This window comes from Saccopteryx leptura, chromosome 7 (genome assembly GCF_036850995.1).
Source record: "Saccopteryx leptura isolate mSacLep1 chromosome 7, mSacLep1_pri_phased_curated, whole genome shotgun sequence".
NCBI lineage: Eukaryota > Metazoa > Chordata > Mammalia > Chiroptera > Emballonuridae > Saccopteryx > Saccopteryx leptura.
Window position 1 is genome coordinate 54,146,370 of NC_089509.1, and position 24,705 is coordinate 54,171,074.

The 24,705-nt window shown below is 45.4% G+C and overlaps 1 protein-coding gene across 5 annotated transcripts in view; it reads right to left on the reverse strand.

Annotated features, from left to right (window-relative positions):
- Positions 1-24,705, reverse strand: part of STK39 (serine/threonine kinase 39) — a 323,837-nt gene that overhangs the window by 220,294 nt on the left and 78,838 nt on the right. For all 5 annotated transcript variants that reach the window (XM_066346005.1, XM_066346004.1, XM_066346003.1 and 2 more), the window contains 3 exons: positions 23,519-23,627; positions 20,512-20,653; positions 19,025-19,080 (listed from right to left, as the gene is read on the reverse strand). In XM_066346005.1, coding sequence (XP_066202102.1) covers positions 19,025-19,080; positions 20,512-20,653; positions 23,519-23,627 — 307 coding nt within the window. The remainder of the gene's footprint in view (positions 1-19,024; positions 19,081-20,511; positions 20,654-23,518; positions 23,628-24,705) is intronic.

The following is a 24,705-nucleotide window of genomic DNA, read 5'->3' on the forward strand; positions in this document are numbered from 1 at the left end:
GTGGGGCCAACAGCAGAGCACAGGCTGCTGGGGCTGCTGGACTGCAGCACCTTCGTCACCTTGACTCTCGGTGCACTGGGGTTTTTCAAGGCCCTCCTTTGTGTCCAGGAGTGGTGAGTTTGGTGGGCATCCATCACCTTTGCCTAATTTGTGGTGTGCTATTTAAGTAACTTTGGGAATTGTTTTATTTTGATACATGAATGCTAAACCTTGTGGAGAATCTGCAGCGTTTGGCTGTGTAGCTAGCCACCTGATTTGGAAAGTGGCCCATCCTCCAGAAAACAGCATAGCCCTAACTGGCAAGGATGGGTACCACAGTGGTTAGAGCAAGGACGAGGCTATCTGCCACCCTTGTGACTCCAGCAAGGCACCTCCCTTTTCTGGGCCACTGCCTCCTTATTAGGCTTCTTGGTTACACCTACTTTTATATTACTTTCATATTTCTAACACTGTCCTACTTCTTTTCACCATGTACAAATGTGCTTTACAATAGTTGTTAAGTAGATCAATAGCTACTATGCTCTCCTTTTAGAAAACAAGGTACTTAGTAGGCTCAGTGTGAGCATTTTTTCACAGTAATAAATACACAATATGAGAAAGATATGCTTCCTGACCTTTATGTAGGAGAAAAAAGACATGAAACACTAAATAACGAAATCATGTGTAGAGCAAACGCTATGCCACGCTGAGTAGAAGAGAGGAGCCAGGACCCTCAGCTGTGCGAGGCCACACTCAAGCGGGCCGTGGGCCTGGCCTTGAAGATGAGGTGGAGATGTGGGCAGGCGGGCCTGGAGAAACAGCACGAGCAAAGCACAGCAGTGAGCCAACCAGGAAAGCCGGCCGACAGCGGCCAGGGCCAAACACTCAAGTCCTACAGGGGCCAGCCAGGAATATAAAGAGGGGAAGAGGGTCCTGAAAACAAGCAGCACCATGTCAGTGATTAAGGGCTCCTGGTCCTTGGTCTCGGCACAAGAATGGCAGGAGGTGCTGGGCCCATCCGGGAGTTCTCGGGCCCTCCTGCCCCAGGTCTGCAGCAGGCTCTGCTCTCAGCTGGACCAGAAAGCTGCGCAGATGTCCCAATTTTCCCAGAGGAAGCCAAACATCAAGGTTTTTATGTAAAATCTTTTGTGTTGTTATTATTGGCAAAAGTTGTTTGTTTGTTTTTTCAGTAGAAAAGCAAAATAAAGCAATCCCACCTGCCTGATTTAGCCTGCAAAACTAGTTTGCCAACTTGTTCTTATGATGCCTAAAATGTAGCTAAAATACTCGACCACACAGCATATGGAACTACTGCTGTGACACTACGACCGAGGTGGCCAGCGGGCAGTCCGACCCAGGATGCCCAGGCCTGAGAGGTTCTGGCGGCACAGGCTTCGGGACGCCAGAGGCAGCTGCCGGGCCAGCAGCGGAGGCCACGTTGCTCGAGGAAGCACCCTGGCCGCCCTGGCGCTCGGTGTCCTGGGCTCTGCACGGCCCTCCTTTGTGTCCGGTGTGGTGTGTTTGGTGGGCAGCCATCACCTTTGCTTAATTTGTGGTGTGCCAACTAAGTAGCATGGGAATTGTTTTATTTTGATATGTGAATGCTAAACCTTAAGGAGAATCTGTAATCTGTGTCTAAGTACAGATAAGTATGAGCCAGGTAAATCCTCAAAATGATACGATTATCAGGGAAAGTAGTCACCTGTTGACAGACATGGATGTGTGTTAAAAACGCAATTACTGGCCCTGGCCAGTTGGCTCAGTGGTAGAGCATCGGCCCGGCGTGTGGAAGTCCTGGGTTCAATTCCCAGCCAGGGCACACAGGAGAAGCGCCCATCTGCTTCTCCACTCCTCCCCCTCTCCTTCCTCTCTGTCTCTCTCTTCCCCTCCTGCAAACAAGGCTCCACTGGGGCAAAGTTGGCCCGGGCGCTGAGGACAGCTCCATGGCCTCGGCAGCAAGGAAGCAACACCCCAGATGGGCAGAGCATCGCCCCCTGGTGGGCACGCCAGGGTGGATCATGGTCGGGCACATGCAGGAGTCTGTTTGCCTCCCCACTTCTAACTTCGGAAAAATACAAATAAATAAATAAATAAATACATAAATAAAATAAAAAGAAATGCAATTACATTGGTGAAAGGCAAAGTAGTTAGCACACAGAAAGTGGCTAAAATATTTGAGTTAGACTCCTACTTTTGCATGAATAGAAAGAAAGATTCCAGGTAGGCCTCAGTGTACACTAAATCCCTAACCGGGTCTATATCTAGTGAGCTAGATGCTAAGTACCCGAGTATAAGAGCACTGCACCTGGAGTGTCACATGTCTGCTGCTGGTTCACCTGTCATTCACCCAGAAGGACAGTGAGCAGGGATTTTCTTGAGCTTACAGAACAACTTGTGAGAAACTTGCAGGGGCTTGTTTGCTGATAAATGGCAAAAGTTGGCTTAAAACCTGATTTCCTTAAAACCTGGGAGTGACACTGTGGCTGAGCAACCAGCCCCTACCTACCTCGGCATCTACAACAGCCAGCATTACCCAGGAGGAGCCTGAATTGTGCATGAAGAAAATGGCTTAGGTCGCTTCAAGCCTTGGCTAGAGAGGAATGCAATCACCATTTGATAGTTCAGAGCTTCCTAACATGTATTCAAAATGGGTTACAACATTACAACAGATCATGATCACCTCAGACCTCCACGTGGCTGGGTGGGACTGGGGCGGGGGCCCCCAGACCTGCAGGCCCCTGGCGCTCCCTCTAGAAGCAGCTTCTCCAAAGGCCATGCTCTAGCGCCAAGACTGCTGAGGAGCCCAAGCAGCCTGAGCCGCAGCGATGGGAAGCCCCCTGCACTCAAAGGCCATGCTCTACCAGCAAAGCAGCACTGAGACTGCTGAGGAGCCCAAGCAGCCTGAGCCGCAGCGATGGGAAGCCCCCTGCACTCAAAGGCCATGCTCTACCAGCAAAGCAGCACTGAGACTGCTGAGGAGCCCAAGCAGCCTGAGCCGCAGCGATGGGAAGCCCCCTGCACTCCCGCGGCTCTCCCCAGGGAGGAGGAAAATCTGGCACCATCGTGCAGGATGTGCAGGAAAGGAGGAAGACTAGAGGCAAGGAAGGCCACAGCCACAGCCCAGGAGTAAAACCAGCATGGCCTGTAGTTGAACAGAGATTCCAGAAATGTGAGAGGACAGACTAATCCTGAAGAAAACGTGATGATTTAGTGGCCACTGGAATTGAAAGAGGAAGGAACAGAAAAAGATGAAATGACTTGCCAAGAATACCTACAGCAAGTTAGTGAGGGTTAGTGTGAATACAACCCACAGTCCTTCACAGAGGAGTGAGTCACTTGGCCTCAGTCTTCTTTTTCTGGAAAAAGTCTATTTTTCTATGCTGATGAGGAAATGCACAACGGAGTGATGGGGTTAATACTCTACAATTCCTAAGCTCTTCCCTGAGTAAAGATCAATTTGTGATTCCCTAACAACGAAAAACTAGTTTGAGGTTCTCTCGTTAATCCTAAATGTCATATTTATATTCTCAGTAAAACAATCCCTTCATGATTTGGTTTGAGTCCCAGTGTTTTTTTCTCACAAGAGACTCTCAAGACTTTACTGGCAAAACTGAAATGTTCTCTGAAGGCCCAGGCACACGGTCAGGGCAGCCAGCACCCGCCTGCCTGAGCCCCACAGGGTCCTGGAACGTCACCCCAGCAGTGCTGGATGCTTCGGTCAAAGGAGCTGAAAGCGCTTGGCTAACGGACATGATCATCGGGTAGATGCTGCGTCAGGAGGAAACAGTGCTAGGAGCCTGTCGGCTTCCACATACATAACAAGTTATGGCCAGGGATGGCTGCCCTGTTCTGTGCAAGTGCCTTGTGGGGAGAGATTTTGACCAGCAAGTGCGAGATCACAACTGCATTTTAGGAAAGTGAATGTGAAAGTTAAGGGGTCTGGCGTGCAGTTGAAAGAGGCACATCTCTGAGGCCGTAGCGGTGAGAACTGTGACTTCCCAGCCCCGTGCCTGCCTTCTCTCACCGAGTGGATCTGGGGGGAGAGACGTCTTTGAGTAACCAGCAAACAGAAGGTGACACCTTTAGTTCTGAGTGTAATATGGAAGACATATGTGTTTTAATATATAATTAAACCCAGCCTTTTCCACCAGGTTTTGTTTATTTTTGTTTTTAAACTCAGTTGGAACCACTCCCCACTCTCCTGGAGCCCTGCCATCGTCGGAGTGTCATCAGACCTCCAGGAAGGTCGGAGTGGAAACGGGAGGGCTGCTCCTCGTGCCTGGGAGGAACCCTGCAAGCCGAGGCAGGGAGAGCGCGGTGCAGAGGGGACGCGGTGAGTCCCCTGGTGAACCCACCCCTCTGGGTCCCTGTGCGGTGCTCAGCAGAACTCAGTGAACCCAGAGCAAGAAGCAGAGCCCAGGGGACCAAGTCAGGATGTGGCAACATCTAAGACGGCAGCTGCCAACACTCACTGGGCTCATTTCCTCTTGACATAATGCCACTCTGCTCATAGGAGCAGTTTTCTCACTACTCCAATAGTGATATTTCATTGTGCCGCGAATGTGAGGGTAACTAGCAAGAGGCCAGATACTAACAGCCTTGGTGTGGATGTGTAACCCGGTGCAGAGGTAAACCATGGGGCCTGGCCTTTCCCATGAGGCTCCCACCACCAGTGCCTGGGAGTAGAAGGAAGAGGGGAGGACACGGAAGGAACTGCACTGCCACCGAGGACCCCTCTGGAATCAATGGGCCTGTGCGGTCCTCACCACACTCCCTGCTAATTTACGTGGCTTTTTGGACAACAGTTTCACAAGCAGAGAATACATATTGTAGGTTCTCAGCAATGTTGTGGTGCACACTAATGGTTGCCTACTCAACACTCGACTGTTTTAACTGCGGTGATCTAGCAATCAAGGCACTTGGTTGCTCCCACCAGTGAAGGGTCTGAGGGTCTGCCCCAGTCCTGGCCCGTGAGACCCAGGGGAAACACAGTGCCGGCATTCGTGGGGGACTTTTCTGCCTGAGGGCACGAACCACCCTATAAGGCTCCTTTGTTCTCCACTCCCCTGTCTGGAACACTGTCATGTGAGGATGTGATGCTGGGAGCAAGGGTAGCCCATGGGGACACGTGCTGCCTGACATTACTGAGGTGCAGGACAGGAAGCAGGAAAGAGTCCATGACCTTTGTGATATCCCTGGGCTTCTGCACCAACCTTAGAAACAAATGTCCCAGACTTCTGTTATGTGAGATAATTAAATGTCTGCATTGTTTAATCCTCTGCCCGTCAAGCACTCTGGTATTTGTACCCAAAGGCCTCTTAACTCTTACAGTCTCCTGTCCTTCCTCAGTCCAGTTGTGTTAATTCATCCTCCCTGGCTGCTAAGGGTTAACCACTGCAGCAGAGGCCAAAATCATCGCAATCCCCACAAAGACTTAGTAAAAAGTCAGCAAGAAAACAAGTTAGCATAGCCCTGGCCGGTTGGCTCAGTGGTAGAGCATCAGCCTGGCATGCGGAAGTCCCAGGTTCGATTCCCGGCCAGGGCACACAGGAGAAGCACCCATCTGCTTCTCCACCCTTCCCTCTCTCCTCCCTCTCCATCTCTCTCTTCCCCTCCTGCAACCAAGGCTCCATTGGAGCAAAGTTGGCCCAGGCGCTGAGGAAGGCTCCATGGCCTCTGCCTCAGGCACTAGAGTGGCTCTGGTCGCAACAGAGCCACGCCCAGGATGGGCAGAGCATCGCCTCCTGGTGGGCATGCCAGGTGGATCCCGGTCGGGCGCATGTGGGAGTCTGTCTGACTGCCTCCCCATTTCCAGCTTCAGAAAAATACAAAAAAAAAAAAAAAAAAGAAAAGAAAAGAAAAGAAGTTAGCACACAGTGCAATTCCGGAGTTTTAAACAGCTCCAATATTAAGCGTGGCTTTTAATGTTAGGGGCACAAATCAAAACAAATAAATGCATAGGCATCTCAAGGGGTAAAAACATACTGCAAGAAGATTCTATTTCACTTTTGCCAATAGTTTCTGTTTGGGGCTAAATTTACATAAACACTTCAGAAACAGAACACAGGAGAGAAAAGTACCTTTACCAATCTAGTCCAGGCCCTTGTGACTCTAAGTGGGGTCCCCAGACCAGAATCATTAGCATCATCCAAGCCTTGATGAAACGCAGAACCCTGGGTCCCACCCGAGTCCCAATGAGTCAGCATCTGCACGGCAGCAAGACCACCGCAGATGTGCTGTGCCAGCTGGAGGAGCACTGCCCGGGTGCTGTGTTCCTACGAGGTGCCCGAGCATCACGCAGTGTGACTGGGAGACCTCAGAACGCAGCTCCCCTCTCTCCCCTCTGAGGTGAGGACAGCACAGCAATGGAAAGAAGGGAGCAGGAGAAAAGCTTAGTGCATGTTCATGTACCTTATAACACAGCAGGTACAAGGGCAACTGACGCCTCAGCCGCCCCTCGCCTTACCCCGATTTCACTTTCCACAGTTTCAGTTACCTGTGCTCAACTGCAGTCCAAAAATATTAAACGGAAAATTCCAAAATAAAATTCCAGAAAAGAAATTCCTAAGTTTTCAATTGCATTCCGCTCTGAGAAGTGTGAGAACTCTCTCGCCATCCCGCTCTGTCCCATCCCGGCTGTGAATCACTCCTGTCTTAGCCTATCCACCCTGTCTCTCGCCATCCCACTGTCCCATCCCGGACGTGAATCACTCCTGTCTTAGCCTATCCACCCTGTAGAGCTACCCACCCTTAGTCACTCAGCACACCTGGGTTATCAGATCACATGTCAAGATATGACAGTGCTTGTGTTCAGGTAACCTTTACCTTACTTAATAATGGCCCCAAAGTGCAAGAGTAGTTTCAACTTCATCATCTGTGTGTAAGTAGAGAAAAAAACACAGTCTACATGGGGCTTAGTACTCTCTGTGCTTTCAAGCATCCACTGGGAGTCTTGGAATGTATTACCCGCAGATAAAGGAGCCACTACCGTACTAAAAACGAAAATCACAGCCTACGCAGAACTATCTGACCCAGTGATTCTAATGTGTCAAGCAGGACAAACAAATTCACACACATAGAACACCTCTATGGGAATACTTAGACTTGTACAAAATCTTTTTTTAATACATGAAAATAATTTATAATCACAATACTTATTAGCAGTCCATTAGTAACAGCTGCTCACTGCGGTGTTGGAGCCCAGGTGAGATAAGCCGCAGGGAATGCATCATCTCAGCAGAGATGTCTGTAAAACTGCCCCCTTTCTCTCCCCCCACAAGAAAAAAGAACCTGAGAAATACAATTGTGTGCTGATACTATCATTATATTATTAAAGTGATAACACTGAATCTGCTCATCATTTAAACAAGCCAATAATAAATATGTAGGTACCTTACCTACTATTAGTAATCAATTACTCACACACCACTTCACTATGGATTGGGACATGCCACCTGCCCTGTTTGGATGGGAGGGACCCCGAGATGGACCAGACAGGACCCCAGGAAAAACCAGACAGAACCAAAAAGTTTTCTAAAACCCTCCCTCTTCACCCAATCTCCCTCCCTCCCATAATAATCCTGGTTCTCAATCCCATTTGTTCCTTTTCGCAAGCAAATGGTGCTGCAGCCCGCACCCAGGAGGCATTCACAGTCAGAAAATAGTCTGCCCTCTTTCCAGAGTCTGGGACCCAGAAAGTCACTTCTCAGCTGCTCTGGACAAATCCATGTTCCCCATCTATGAATGAGAGAGACGCAGTCCTGGCCTTCTTTGATACATCAGAGAATTACAATTCACAGCCTTTTCTGACAGCAGAAGAAGAAAAGAAATCAGAAGTCATCTTTTTATTCCCTAAAGGTAGAGTTTCACCTTTTAAAAAGAAACTCAAAGCAGCAAACCTTCCCATGATTGGTGAGACTGTGGGTAGGCTCTTGGAACTGCCATCAGCTGATTTCCTTTAAATGTGTTATATTTTTATTCATAAGGCAGAAGTTCTTAGCACTTGCTTGCACTTTGTACATGGAATCAGCATCAATTCATAATGACACAGACAAACGATAAGAAAAATTCAACAGGAGGATTCCTGGTAAAAATGCCAAGGCTATATACAAGTTGCCACTCCCTGCCCAATTCTTCCACCTTCTCTCTCACAATCAATACAGCACAGGCTTAAAAGAACAAAGTAGAAAAAGGAGTGGTGGTTGATGTCAATTCACATTTGGCTCACGGCTCAGCTGACTAATACAGACCATTGGACACAGTGTGAAAGACAGCACTAGTTTAAGGTAACAGCAAACTACAGATAATCTGCCCATCTATGTAAGAGCCACAGAACCCTTCCCAAAAGCAGGTGAATTTCTGGTGAGACACGGAGCCGGAGGCCACACCTGGCGGGGCAGCAGCAGACGGGAGGAGGGCAACAAAGGATGGGGCTTTAATCCCAGGCCAGCGGCAGGTACCAGGCAAGAGCTAGTTCAAGCCCGATGATAGACACGACCAAGAACACAGCAGTGGTCAACTTTCTATCAAGAAAAAACAATTACAGTGAATAAAGCAAAAACCACAGGTAATTCCCAAATCACAAATCCATGATTCCCTAGCTCCGCAAGGGGAGGCAGGAGGGATATGCTGAAAGATGCTCTGGTAAAAAGTAGTCATATGACAGACACTTGGCTTCCCCCCTTCCTCGTCATCCTCTCATTTGAGTGCTTTCAATGACTAAAACTAATGAAGGGACACTCAGAACATTTTGATGCAAGACCAACAGGTCTTTGGAGAAAGTCATGTAACCTTCCTTATTTTATAGTTTAAAAAACTGAGCCCCTGGGCAGCTGAACTGTCAAAAGGCAATGAGTTAAGAGACAGGAAGAGGGGACACTGGGGCTGGGGGTTGAGGGCAAGGACTGAAAGTGACACTAGGAAATCTGAGAGTGATCTGCTTTTACAATCCTCAGAAGCACCTTAAACAACGGCCCAATCACTGAGCAGCACTCAGTCACCACACCTGGGAGACCTACTCAGCTGAGCTGGCAGAGCTGCCACGAGGAGAGCACTAGGTAAGCATATGACACAGGTGTGCTCATTTCCCAAGCCAGATGCATGCTCTGTTACCAATGGGGGTGTCTGGCTGGCCTTTCCGCAGAGATAGGCACAAGTAACTTAGATCAAATATTAATCAGTTGAATTTTCAATCCAATATTCATACGCCTGCATGTGGGTCTTTTTTCTACAAATCTCCACTCAACTCACTCTACTAGAAGCTTCCAATAAACCAGAATAACCATCTGTACAATTTAAAGAGATGGTCCCTATGGGAGATGATTAAAATAGCACAATTCCAGTTGCCACAAGCATTTAAAGCAACAATTTACATCATTTCCACATAGTTTTGCAAAGGACTAATTGGGGCTTCAAGAATCTTCAAAGAATCTGAAGGTTTTTTTTAATCTGTGATAAAGAAAACCTTACATCCAAAACTCCTAACACTGGTAACTCACTAAAATATGAGGATCACACATTAGACTCTGTTGCTCAGTATTCTTTTAATCTAAATTTACTTAATAGTCGTATGTTCAGTAATTCATTCCACAGCTACTTCCTGAGCCCTTTGCTAAGTGTCATTTCCAGTTTCAAACACGGGGCTACAGGGCAGAAACCCCTGCCTTCATGGAGGTGAACTTTAAATTGGGGAGGGGTGGAGAGGTCAACACAGATCATAAACAAAGTCTGAAGTATAACGTACAGCAGAGGTTCCAGACTTGGCTGTGCCTCAGGATCATTAGATGGCTCACAGAGCCCAGACTGTCGGGCCCTACCTCCACAGCTTCTGATTCAGCAGATCAGGGGATGAGAAAGCACAAGAATTTGTTTATCAAGTGTCCAAGGTGATGGTGCAGCGGCTGGTCTAGAATCACACCCTGAGAACCACTAACAGGCCAGGGATGGGGAGCTGGGGCAGGGGCTGCAATTCACCACAGGATGACCACGGGAGCCTCACCGATGTGCTGGCTATCGGAGCCAGGAGTCTGAAGGAGCTGCTGAAAAGAGCACTCCGGGTAGAGGGGGCACCCATGCAAGGGTCCCAAGGGAAGAACAGGCGTGGCACGGAGCACGGCTGACTGGAGCAGAACGAGGGAGAAAGCAGGAAACGCGGTCAACCGGGTAATGAGGAACCACATCTTGTAAGCCTCCTAGGCCACCATATAGATTTGGACTTCACTCTGAGATAGAAAGACATTAGAAGGTTCTGAGAAAAGCCCTGAGACAAGCCTTGAACTTGGCTTAGCAGCACCCTTCCGGACGCCGCGTACAGAAGCCAGCCCAGAGGGAAGAGGAGAGCGCCTCCTGGCGGTGGCTGGGGCCAGACAAAGCGCCGAGGGTGGCTGGGGCCAGGAAGCAGCAGGGGAGGTGGTGTGACATGGTCAACCACAGGACTTGCTGACAAACTGGATAGGACACCGGGTACAAGAGAAAGAGAAGTGTTGAGGAAACACCAAATTTCTAGTCTGTTCAATAGAAAGATGGCGCTGCCATGAAATGGGGAGACTGAAAAGGCAGCTGCTTTTTAGGGGGGGGGTCGAGGGCTGCAGGGCTCTGCAGTGTGGCAGTTACACAATCTGTAGAGGGGAAAGAAAACCGGAGAACTCGAAACACCATTTTACAGGTGACCCACGGCCAGCAGAGAACTGGTGGAGGGCACAAGGTGAGACAGTAACCCAAGGGGCTAGATAACCCTGGGCTAATGCTAGCCTCACAGGTACTCTATAAAATCAAGTGTTAAACCATATTCCATAGAATATAAACACATGTCAACTCTAAATTTCCTAAAAATTCCTACTTATGATATATGCAGTAATCTATAAGATGTTATTAGTCTAAAATATCTATTCCTAAACCATTCACAGTTACAATACATATTTAAGATTTATCTTCAGGAAAACCTACTAAATTAGACCTACTGTAGCTAACTTAGATTCCTCAATTATATACATTTCTCTCCACTTGCAATTTTTTTAAATTAAATTCCACTGTTTTATGTCTGTTTTGCCTGAACTGTAAACTCCATGAGGGCAAACACAATGTCTCCATGGCTCACCCCCGTATCAGAGGGCCGTGCTGGAACATACTAAATGCTCAATAAATACCTGTTGACTAATCACTTAACATGTTCTGAACCCAAACTTCTAACAGTGTCAAAGCTGTTGTTTTGTAACTAACACTTTTCAGCTCTGATTATAGGCGAGCTCTGCCTTCGCTGGCTGACGATGAAATGATTAATAATGTTAGGAAGAATGAAGCAGAGCACATGAATTGAGATGTTGTGTCCACTCAGAAAGCAGAGGACAAATACAGATGAAAACCTTTGGGGACTATAAGCCCTGGCTGGCTGGCTGGCTCGGTGGTAGAGCATTGGCCCAGCGTGTGGAAGTCTGGGTTCACCTTCTCACCAGGGAAGGGCCATTGTTTAACAAATGGTGGTTCTGGGAAACAGGAAAATAAAATAAATTTAAAATGATCCAGCAGAGAACTGACTTGAACAGCTTTGCTCTCAGTCTAAAACCTCTTGTTTCTCCCAGTTCTTAACAGTTTGTGGTAATACAGAAAATTTAGTTGAATAATGAAACAGAAGGCCTTCCAAGGCAGGAGAGAAGAAAGGAAGGGAAGGCAGAGGGCTGAGGAGGACAGGAGGGAGGGCGGTGGAGACTGAGGCGACCCACCTCATGACCTCGAAGGGAGTCTGCCCTGAAGCGCAGGCCTGTCCCCACGCAGCTACAGCGCCCACTGAGCACACTCCAGCAGGGGAGCAGAGCAGCAACTCCCCTCAGAAAAGCTCACCCAGGCAGACTCCCTAAAGTCCGCGCTCACACAACTGCTGGAAGCTGCTTAAAATCTCCCCAAATTTCTCACCAATGGTGTAAGACAGAAAGGAACACCAGGTTTCCAAACTGATTGCATTCTCAGTTCCTGCTAGAGGTTCACAAATGTTACCACTGACCAGGATCCCCAAATCCAGGAGGCCATATTGATTTGCTGACCATATTACTTAAACAAAAGAAAAGAGTATGAGAATTTTGGCAAGCATGTTAAACCATAATTCACATAATTATAACCTTTCTGAAACTCAAACCACATATCGTGGTTCACTATAAAGCACTTTATAGTCCCCAAAGGTTTGTTTTTTGTATTTTTCTGAAGTGAGAAGTAGGGAGGCAGAGAGACAGACTCCTGCCAAGTGCCCGACCGGGATCTACCCGGCATGTCCACCAGGGGGCAATGTTCTGCCCATCTGGGCCGTTGCTCCATTGCAACCGGAGCCATTCTAGCACCTGAGGTGGAGGCCGCAGAGCCATCCTCAGCGCCTGGGCCAACTTTGCTCCAATGGAGCCTCGGCTGTGGGAGGGGAAGAGAGCGACAGAGAAAAAGGAGAGGGGGAGGGGTGGAGAAGCAGATGGGCACTTCTTCTGCGTGCCCTGGCCAGGGATCAAACCCAGACTTCCACACGCTGGGCCAATGCTCTACCACCGAGCCAGCCAGCCAGCCAGGGCTTATAGTCCCCAAAGGTTTTCATCTGTATTTGTCCTCTGCTTTCTGAGTGGACACAACATCTCAATTCATGTGCTCTGCTTCATTCTTCCTAACATTATTAATCATTTCATCGTCAGCCAGCGAAGGCAGAGCTCGCCTATAATCAGAGCTGAAAAGTGTTAGTTACAAAACAACAGCTTTGACACTGTGCACTAGTATACATACCTAAATACTGTAAATATTTCCACCTCCCTCTTTTAGGCTGAAATATTCTGGCTCGTGTGAGCTCTCAGCCGGGACTTACACCTGCCTCCTCTGCCGCTGTCAGGCATGCGCACGTGCACAGCCCGCCGAGACAGGGTGTCCAGCATGCCTGCAGTTCCAGTCACCCTGACCAAAGTCCAGGAGCACCTGCCAAGTATCAGGCACTACCGGGAGGTGTTGAGATGAACGCCATGGAGTGTCTACTCCTGATAAGTACAAGATCCTTAGGGAAGAGGCGACATGGGAGACCCCATTTCAATACCGTGTCACGGCCATCTAGTTGGAGTATGTAAAGGTGGCTACTTTCAAGCCACCAGGGTAAGGTGCTGGACGTAGTGAGGGTGGGTGCAGTAGAGAGAGGGTGGGGAAGGTTTCTCCAGATCAGACTGCCCTGAACTGAGTCGAGAAGAAGTGAGTCAGCTAAAGAAAGGGGGCTGCGAAGAGGGGAAGCAGAAGGCGCGGGTGCAGGAGTCGGGAAAAACAGCGTGGGAGCTGGAGCTTTATTTCATCAGCAAAGGTTTTTAACTTCACACCATGGAATTACATGGTCAGACAGGCACTGTAGATTTTTTTTACTACGGTGCTATAAGGGGAATCGAAGGGGTAAAGAAGGAGAAAGAGCATAATGATATGGCGGGAGCTCGGATGGGGTGCTCAGTCTGGCCTCCCTAGCCACCTTCTTGCCAGGTGACAGCGGTCTAAACAATTAAAGAGACCACCCCCATTTCAAAACAAAATGTGACTTAATTCTAAACAGAAATGTGTGTTAATTCCTTTAACCCTCTAGCATCTTCCCATTGCACAGAAGTGGAAGCTGAGGTGCAGAAGGGTTAAATATCTTGGTTACAGGGTTAGAGGGAGCTGGCTGGTGTCAGAGCCCACACACTCCTAAAGACGATGACATCATCACGCCTTGACTGCATGCCACAGGCACTTTCAGGTCCTTCTGACACTGCACAGAATGCGTACAAGGAGCCCACATGACCTGCTTGAAGCACCAGCCTGTCTTCCCTGCAACACAAGAAACACTCCCTCCACTTCCGTCAAGTGCACTCGACTGGACCCCAAGAGCACAGAAGGACAGACAACAAAGGAACCCAGCAGCCCTGGGCAGAAAGCCTCCGCCACCTTGCATGCCTCCCTCTGGCTCCTTGAGAATAGTATCTGAGTACTGGAAGCAAGTTACGTCTAGTTGCATGTTTTTCCAGCAGAAGTTCTAGTCACAGGGTTTTCAAGTCGTTTGAGACTCAGACTAAAGCTGAAAACACAAAGTCTGACTAAGGATTTAATCTGCCCCCCCAAAAAATCAGGATGCTACCCCGAGGCATGCCCATGTGTTCAGACAGTGAAGAACCTAGTGCCTGTGGCCCCAGATACAGTGAGACAGATGTGGTGACAACTTCCCAGGGCTCTAGGCTGCCCCAGCTCAGCTCAGGTCGGACTTGTTAGGAAAACTGGGGATGGGAAATTCAGATTCACGCATACACACACCTAAAAGGCATATAAGTGAAGAGGAGTATGAAGTCTACCTTCTATAACGTAGTAGTATGCATCTAGAAAGTTCTTTAGAAATGTTTTGAAAGCAACACTTTCACAGTACATTATGAGGGGTCACTATTTAAAAGACTCTTAAAATAAATTTATCTGTAGTGACCACCACAAAGGTATCCGTTTTGTATGCATTTCTGTTGGCTTAGGATACCATCTCTCATTAATTCTGGACAAGCAGGCTTAGTCACTTGCCAGACAAAGCACTAAGCTCTTCCTGACAATATGACAGAGCATCAAACTGGAAAAAAAAATGCTAGGCCGTGGGAAAGGCATGACTTTCAAAGAGCCACTCCTTCGATCACATATTACAGCCAAAACAACTGCGCTCACCAAGGCACCCTCTCCAGTGCTATTACCGGGAAGTCACACACACAGGTTGTCCTAGTACAGAAGAAGAAGTAAAGCATTTTCTTTTAAACTCCACAGAGGCAGTCCTCAGGTTTTCATTCACTACATTAAACCTGAAGTTTTCCAGTTTTAAAGGAATGTGGTGTCACGACAGTGCTCAATTCTGCACCAAATGACACCTATAATGATTGTAAGATGATTGCTTCTCCTAAAACCTTATCAATGATGCTGTGTCACAACTTGAAAAAGAGAGGAAATGTGCTGAATATGTTTTCTAACCCAAAATTAAAGCAATTTACAGAGAGTTGTAGAAGAGTTAGTGATGGCTTACTGGTCTTCCAGCCAAAACTGGAATTAGGGATTCTCTTCCTAGAAATCCCACAGATGTGGGGTCACAGGCTCTGGAGCTGAACTGCCCGAATCGTCTACATGTGACCTAGGCAACTACCTTCCCCTCTCTGAACCTTGGCTTCTAATCCATAAAATGGGTATGAAAATAGTATTTCCCAAGGGGCTGTGGTACAGACTGAATGAGTCACAAAGCGTCAGCACACAGACCCTGGCCTGGCATGCAGGAAACACTCAGAATGCACTCGTTTCCGATTTTGTATCCACAGTCAATAAAACTGTGTATCATTTCCATGAATTTATACCATTGGAAATAGAACCAAGAATATTAGCCTTATTCTCGCTTGTTGGCTGCATAATAAGGTGGGAGTTTTTTGTGGTTTGAACCAGGCCCCTTAATTTCCTTTTTTCTAACAAAAAGTTCGAGAAAGGAAATATATTGAATATGTATATACAGTAGAGAGAGTAATTTTTTTTTTCAGAGACAGAGAGAGAGTCAGAGAGAGGGATAGATAGGGACAGACAGACAGACAGGAATGGGGAGAGATGAGAAGCATCAATCATCAGTTTTTCATTGCGACACCTTAGTTGTTCATTGATTGCTTTCTCATACGTGCCTTGACCGCGGGCCTTCAGCAGACCGAGTCACCCCTTGCTCGAGCCAGCAACCTCGGGTCCAAGCTGGTGAGCTTTGCTCAAACCAGATGAGCCCACGCTCAAGCTGGGGATCTCAGGGTCTCAAACCTGGGTCTTCTGCATCCCAGTCCGACGCTCTATCGACTGCACCACCGCCTGGTCAGGCGGGAGAGTAATTTTTTAAATAAAAATTGTTTTCTGTCAGAATAGCTAAAATATTCTTTTTAAAACCAATGCTCATTATAATACTCATAAGGTAATCAAGCATTGTATTCTAAGTAATAAATACAAACTTCTTCCCTGCTTAACTTTATTTCAAAATACAAAGCCTAACGAGCATAAAGATGTAAAAGGAAGAGAGCTCAAACAGTCTGAGTGAGAGCAGTGAGCTGTTGTTCCAACACAGCAGGTAGCAACACGGAGACGGTCTAGCTCTGCTGTCCCTGTGAGTCTCCACTCTCAACGCCTCCACTTCACCCAGCACAACTCCCCCAGACTCCAGGCAGTTTCGGTGCAGTGACCAAGTGCTGACCAAGGAGTCAAATCCTATTAAAAAAAAAGGATAGCAGCAGCATCTGCCTTTTCCAAAGAAATATTCCAAATGTTTTATAAACAATAATCTTATTTTATAGTTAAAACAAAAATAAATAACTTAAATTCTGTATTCAATGCTGTGCTCAGGTCCGAGAATATGAAGAAAATTAAATGTGAATTCTCCAAAGTTATGGCTCCAGAGATGTAGACTGCAATTTAAATGCCCGCTAAGCCACTGCTATGCATCTGGGAATGGTAATTGCAGTGCATGGTATTTATTACCCAAGCATGAGGTCAAGGTCACAGGCACAAAAAGGGTCCCAAGGCAAGCCCAGAGTGGCAGTACACAAAGTCCTTACTACGTGCCAGGCATTGTTCTAAGCACTTGACACGGACTCGCTTAATCCTCACAACAAGCCCGGTGCTGGCTTTCTGTACGTGCCCTTCTCAACCCGCAGCCTTCACAGAGCAAGTGCGGACCAGGTTACACTCAGCACCACCACCTACGGTGAGGAAAAAACCAAAAGTCCTGAGAGGGAAAGAAAAGGTCAGGATATCTTACCTCCCCAGGATCTCAACTGAAAAAAAAGGCAGTGTGCACCAGAGGCCCAGAGAAGGAGCTCGGGTCATTGACCTGACAGGAATAATGACAGGGACGAGCTGACTGGCAGGGTACCAAGTGGCAACGGCGGGCAGGGGCTGACCCACCTCCACGTTTCACTGCTATTGTGATCCTCTTAGTGACTAATGATCATTTTATTACAAAACAAAAAGTTATTTGTACTTATCAGCTTAGAGCAAGATCAATGACAAGTTAACTTCTAATTTCCATAATTAGTAAGCACTACCTTTTTATACCTCATAAAGCCCCTCAGAGTTGAACCTCTTACGAGACAAATTTGAGGTTCCAATGATCCCTCGAGTGCCAGGGAGAGTCAGTGTGATCCCGCTGGGTGTAGTAACAGTAGTGGCAACAGTGACAGCAGTGGTACTATTACAAGTACCAGGAACAGCTGCAGTACAGCAAAAGCTACTGATGTTCTACCATGTGCCTATTATATGGATACCAGCCACTATCAAGGTCAATGGGTATAAAGAGGCTCATTTGATTTCATAAAAAATGATGGTGTGGGTTATATTTGTATTCCCCTTTAAGGAAACTGAGTCTTTAGGAGGTCAGGTAACTTGACCAAGGTCAAAGAGCTTGAGTGATGACCCAGGAATTTCATTCAGCCAAGCCTGATGATCCCACAGTTTGTACTTCTAACAACTAAACTAATATGGTACTGACAGTTTAAAGCTTTTGTCTACAAATTTTTTTCAGTTTTTATTTGTTTAGTTGAAGGGGTTTTGTTTTTTGTTTTTTTCAAACTGCCCCTACCCTGTGGAATTAGGGCCACATTTTAGAACGAGGACAAGATATGCATACATAAGCACTAACTTGGATGCCTCAAGAACAAAATTCAGCTTTGCTAATAAGAATCACCAAAGTAGGAAAGGAGAAGATAGATGAATCAAGAATAGTCAAAGACAGATAACTATTAAAACCAAGTGATGGTTCAAGAAGGTTCTTACCAATCTTCTTTCTACTTTGAACTCTGCTTGAAAATCTTCATAACAAGAAGTTAAAAAATGGCTTTGACTACTGAAAATTCATTAAGTTTACCGAGTTATTTCCTTTCATTTCTTTTATTAGGTCAGACTTTATGGTTTAAAATTCAAAATGTTATAAAGGTTATACACAAAGCAGAACAGGACCAACAATAAACCAAAATGATGCAAGGCTTATCATTTGTGTTGGGTGTGTGTTTGTTTTCTGCTGAAATTCTCGCATTTCTCATAATAACCCCAAACCCTTAGATTTGTCTAGAAACAAGACTGGGACCAAAGACCATGATTAATGTTGATCCAATATAAATTCATGTGAAAACTCTAAACCTATAAAAAAAAAAAAACTAAAAAAAATAAGGTTCTTCCACTCCAACTCACAAAGCAGCACGGTAGGCCGATTCAACATTTGGGGCAAACTTTAGCATTCTTCAATAGATGTCAGGTCAGTGACTCTCACCAAGGATGCTGCTAGTCATAGTTAATGCCTGGAGCCAGAAGGCTGAACAGCATTCAGTGACAGGAGCAATCCATTACAGGGAAGGAATGTCCAGCCAAAAGTGCCACAAGCTCTGAGAGCCGAGAAGACCGCTGAGACAGACCTTCATGGACATGGGGTAAAACAAGAGTCGGCATGGATATGGCCACATTACCCCACGATATTCAGGCTACTCGAGAAGTGTTAACAAAATGAGAGGTTCTATACATAGAAGGGGCTTGTCTGATGCATTCACTCAGTAGATATTTCTTGTCTACATGCCAAACAACTGTCAAGAATAGCCAGGCAGGGTCAAATTTAAGAGAAAAGTAAGCCCTAGGTTTTAAGAGCTCAGAATTCTTTCAGACACCTCTTCAGAAATGAAAAGGTTTTAAATTAATGTACACAATGTTTTAAATCCTGAAACTCATCAAAAAAACTCTCAAAGTGCTTTTCTTGAAGTTATATAAATATTGCCATTATTCACTCTAAAATGTAGAAAATAAAAGTAAAAGTAAAATTGTTCTTTTTCAAAGGGCTATGTTCTAAAATACATTTACAAGAGCTAAGCAAGATTTATCACGATAGGAAAATGTGTTAGGCCTAAGAACCAAACATTCTAACATGGCAGCCCAGATACACTCTTAAAAGAGATTACATGCATTTATTCATTTCATAGGAATAAGTCCATATTACTTGAAAATGTAACACTTCTGTAAACAAGAAAGAATTTTTTATCTTTATCAGCTTTACCTGCTATTTGTACTGAACCATCCTCACCCAGAAGAATATTACCAGCTTTCAAATCCCTATTAGAAAAAAAATGGAGAATGAATTGTGCAGTACAGATATTATATTATATTAATTCATCCAGGGAGGTTTTCAAGCATATCATACAATGCAACTATTTGACCTTATTTTATAGATACTAAAATTATATCACAGATTTTAAAAATTACAAGATACATATGATTTTATGGTTTGCTCCTGGGAAATGGTTAAGATCTTAGTAACAAATATTTTATGTGAAATCATAATCCAGATTTAATTAAATCAATAGTGAGTAGATTATTTTATTACAGTTAGAAACTGTCCATATACTCACAATACAATCATTTTATCAAGAATTAAAGCCCAACTTATGTAAAGCTGTTTTATTTCCACTTAAATTTGTCTGTGATGTAATTCCAAATCAGTCCTATCAGCTTCTTAAACAATTGTTTTGATCAATCTCTCCTCTGGGGAGATACTATGAACACTAAATATGTTTTCTATAATACCTTTCTTCATTATATAGAAATGAGCTCAGTAGTCTTAACACTTAGGAGAACGAAAAAAGACAATCTGTAAGTTTGATTTCTAAAGTAGTATTTTTTCTAATTACTAAAAGAAAGCACAGCCTGACCAGGGGTGGCACACAGTGGACAGAGTGGTAACCTGGGACGCTGAGGTCCCAGGTTTGAAACCCTAAGGTCACCAGCTTGAGCATGGGGTCACTGGCTTGGCTGGAGTCCCCTAGTCAAGGCACGTATGAGAAGCAATCAATGAACAACTAAATTCTCGCAACTATGAGTTGATGCTTTTCATTGCTCTCCCTTCCTGGCTCTCTGTCTCTCACTCTAAGAATAAAAGAAAAAGAGAAAGAAAGGAAAAAAGTAAATAGCTCACTTATGGTTCAGGGTAGTGAAATTAAAATATTAGTGTTACCGGTAAATGATTATTTACTTGCAACTCTTCCTACGAGCTCAAGTAACCTTAACCCACTCAAAACCCCAGGTGCTCATACTATATTTTATGCAGATTGGCTACCTAAAATGGCATTTTATGTCACAAAGAAAATTAAATTAGTGCCTCCTCCCTCCCTCTCACCATCGTGTCAAAAATAATGAACATGTTATAATGTCTGAAACACTCTTGCCTGTATTAGAAAGTTAGAAATGATATTTAGTCCAGATGAGCATGTATGTTAACTCCAGTTTTTTAATGAATCCACTCAGTACTTTTTATATTCGGTTCTTACTTCAGTAAATGCAGTTATACCAACTCTGAGGACACCAATATAATTCATCAAAATTTACTTTATGTCCTTTTTATGTACTTTCCCCCAACCCCCATCTCTTTAGCCTAAGTTGGAGATAATGCCAATACCTACCTACCAGCCATATGTCTTTCCTTAATATTATTTACTAACTAGGACTAAAGATACAGCTGAATTTAAACATCTTTGTAAGAGGTCATACCTGTGAATCTGACCATTTCTGTGTAGATAGTCTAAGCCTTCCAAAACCTCTTTAAGAATTGTTGCTATTATTGCCTCTTCCAGAACTCCGTTCTTATGTTCTCCTCGGCTGACAATGTATTTTATGATATCCAACATTGAACCTAAGTGGACAGAACAAAAGGTTTGAAAAGACTGGTTAAGTATCTTCATTACATTTCCAAAACAGGGCTCCCCACTTAGAAAACTAAATAAGGAGATAAAAAAATTTGGTTAACACAATTATTCCCAAGGCACGTGAACAACTGCATGCCGCCCATGACCAGATGCACTAACTGCAAGTCTGCAAGGCCAGAAGAGGCAGCAGCGCACTTGTCAGAGCAGAGCGAGCGGCACAGCTTTTCTGTGACATCTGTAACACAGGCGGGAGGGGACCACAAAGGTGTGCTGCCTCTAGGCCCAGCTTACAACCAGAAGATTCCTTTCTGTGACTCTAGACAATCTTTATTTTTTACTTGTTCGGTGCTTGATGTACTTGCTTTTATAATAAAGAAATGAATACACAGTACTCGGGTAGAATAAACAGATTAGTATCATTGGCACTGTGAATTCATGTTTCAACACATATTAATTAATATTCCTAACCCCCAGGTCATTTTAAAAACCATAATTACCTGAGGGTTCAACATTTCTAAGGAGTTAACAAATGGCTTACCTCAGGACCTGAATCTGGCTCTGGGCTGTCAGTGATTCATTAACAGGACTGAGTTTCCCCACCAGATATTAGTATGCCAGACTAACCACCTACCCCCTGGAGAGATTTGACGTGATTAAATATTACAGAAGAAAACAAATGCACATTTTCTACCTCAGAGAGAAATAAAACATTTGTTTTTTACTCTTGGATTTTTGAATCACTCAGAAAATTTTATTTCCAAAATCATTTTATTTTTATTTTATGAGGGAACAGCATGCCGGGCATTGTCCAGCTCAGGCCTGCTGAAGCAGCACTGGACAGGAGACCCTGTCCGCCCACGCCCCCTCCCCATGTAGAAAGCTGTCTGAACCTGTTCCTCTCACCCACAAAACCCCCGGAGACTCAACTGCCTTCTTTTAAAAAGCCAATGAAATTGTCTATCAAGTCCTCAGGAAAGTGGACAGGGGATATTCTCAGGCTTAGAAAAGGTTAACTGGGATAAAAATAAACAAAGGAAGTACAATCCTCAGCTTGAACAGAGTATGTGGGGCTATCCAGGGTCCCAGGTCACCAGAATTTCTCGCTTCCTCACTGCTGGTGGACCCCACAAGGAGACACCAGGTTAAGTTGTCTTACTGATAAAGTGCCATCCTCCAAAGAACCAAGAAGCAGGCCTGGCACTCTACGCTGTGGTCTGGCTCCAACAGTGTTCCTTTTGCTTTTTTCTTTCACTTTTTAATTAAAAACCAGCCAGGCTCTCTAGGAAACAATGACGAATAGCACTGACAAGCTGGGAACAGAGCCAAGCTGAGAGCCCCCAGACTCCCCCCTGAGACCCACACGAGCAGACGCGGGCAATTCCAAGGCATTCGTCATCTTCTTTCTGGGCTCTGTTTGATCCGAGATACTTTTTCAAAAAAATTAAAATGCCTCCATGATCCAGCCTTAGCTGGACATGGGTCTGCAGATAAAAACAGGCTCTACAACCTGAGTTCTGCAAAGCCAGTGTGGACTTCACCAGACACCACGAAGCGTTCCCCTCTGCTCCTCAGCTCCCTGTCTCAGGAGGACCTACAGCGAGTGACACTGGAATGAGACAGCACGAGGAAGGGAGGTATGCTGGATGCTATGGAGGAAATCCTTTACGCTTTCTAAGTTTCAGCTGTTGGGTCTGGAAAATGAAAGTGTAGTACTTCCAGAGTTGCTTTAAGCCAACAGGTCCTACCGTCACAAATTCCAGCACTAACAAGTACTGTGTGACCTGGGGCTAGCTGCTGAACTCTCTTGAGCATCAGTGTACTTTATGAAAAGCAGGGATGCTGACACCTGCCATTCAGGGACATTGTCCACATTGAATGAAATAGGGCAAGTAAGTTGCCTTGAACAGGATCTAGCCACAGAGTTAATGGTTATCATATCATCCCTAAACAATTAGCGATGTTAAAAGATTAAAAGAAATAAAATACAGGAATGCAAAAGTGCTTCATAAATTATATTGCCCGTGGCTTTTATAACTTCAGTGCTCTAAAGCTAGGAGGGAAAGCTCCTTTCCCTGCCCAAACGCAAACGTGATGAAAATACAGCCACTCTGGATCAAGAACGCAAATAATTTAGCACACAGAAAGTCTCTCACCATTTCAATTGAGACATTTACTGAGCACCCACTGGGTACCAGGTTCAATGAGTAAGAAGTGCATTAGACTGCTTTCTTCACGGTCCATAATCTAAATTAGCGCTGTCCAACACCATAGCCACTAGCCACCTGAGTCATTTAAATATAAGCTAATTGAAACGGAGTAGAAATTCAGTCCCTCAGTAATACCAGCCGCATGTCAAGTGCTCGAGAGCCCATGCGACCTGCAGAACTGGACAGCACAGCTACAGAGGTTCCACCACCACAGCTCTTCCTAACAGCCCTGAAGTATTTATATTGCAACATGGTAAGGACTTGAATAATTTTAAAAAACAAAGGGTTTAAAGAGGAAGGACTGGTTAACTTTTTTGAAGAGAGTAAGGGATAGCTGCAAAGAGGAGGTGGCCTTTCAGGACTTGCCCGCACGGCGAGGGAAGGGCAGGAAGGGGGCTGCCGCCCGTTCCGGCACAGAGACGTCAGCGTGCAGAAGGAATTCAGGGAGTCTAACCCACGCCATGAAGGCCGGGGTAGAAGGGGATACATATTCTAGAGGTGAAGCTGAATTGGACTTTATTCTCTAAGCATATAATGAACCAAGCAAAAATTTTAAATATAGGAGTAAGGGGATCAAATCTGAAATCCTCCTCACTACGCTGGTTTGCACAGAAGGAAAACAAAACAATGGCAAAATCCACTTACCTCCACTTAGTAATTTCATGACCAGCCAGAGTTCATCTTTTACCACAAAAGAAGTGTAATAGGTCACTACGTTGGGATGGCTGCACTGACTCATGGCTTGAATTTCTTTCTATTAAAAAAAAAAAAAAAGCAAAACATGACACAGTAGTACATGGCATGAAAATCAGGAAGCAAAACATGAGTGAACCACAGTTAAGTATCTGGCTGACTTTCCTACTTAAAAGTATACCCAGGGTGGGAATGGGGGTGCCGGGGGAGCGGGGCACGGCCTAAACCTTTACTTCAAAGAAGCTACATAAGAAGTGACCCTCCTATCCTCATTGGCAACTTGCTAGATTTAGAAAGGCCTCTGTAGGAGGCCCTGGAGCCCTGTGCACAGCCATAGCAGAGGAATGGCAGGTCACCATACTGCCTAGATGAGCCCTCTGTCAGCACAGACCCCTGCCATGCACGACTCAGCACCTCCAACCTGACCCAGAGGCCTCCAGAGAGACAAAACCCTGGGTGACTGACCAGGAGAAACAGGTCCCGGTGTCAGCCTGAACTCTGGAACGTATCTCAGCTCCGCCGTCATCTGAAAGGCAAGAACTGTTTCTGTTTCTCAGGACTGCTGTGATGATAAATAAGAAAGTCCATAAGAAAATGCTAGAGTATTATTTCCCAAACTGTCCTCCATAGTAGATATTCCATTCAGGAAACAAAGGGACAGAGGGAGGCTGGTACAGTGAGATAGGCTTGGGACACATCAGATATTAAATCTCACTCTAAAGAGCCACAAGGAGTATCAGTGCTGTCAAAGGCTCTGGGAAGTCCCACAGTAGATCAACTGCTCACAAAAGTTAGGGGATCAGGGGATGGGCAGATACTCCAGGACTTTCAGCCTTTTGTACAGTGCATTTTCACCAATGAAATAAAAGTTGGTTTTGAATCTCACTTGCATAATCAAACTTTCTTTGACTTGTCATTTGCTTTTCTGATGTTCTTGTTTAATAAAAGAAAAATCAAATGCTTCTTTCTTTATCGCTTCCTATTCATTTAGAAATACCCCCTAATTTCTGTGAGCTGTATAGTTGAATCCATATAACAATGCAGGGAATCAATGCTTTGCCTGTCACAGTTTTGGAAATATGGCTGTAGAGAAAAAAGTTTTACAGGGAGACATAAAACAACAAAGTTTTGAAATCATA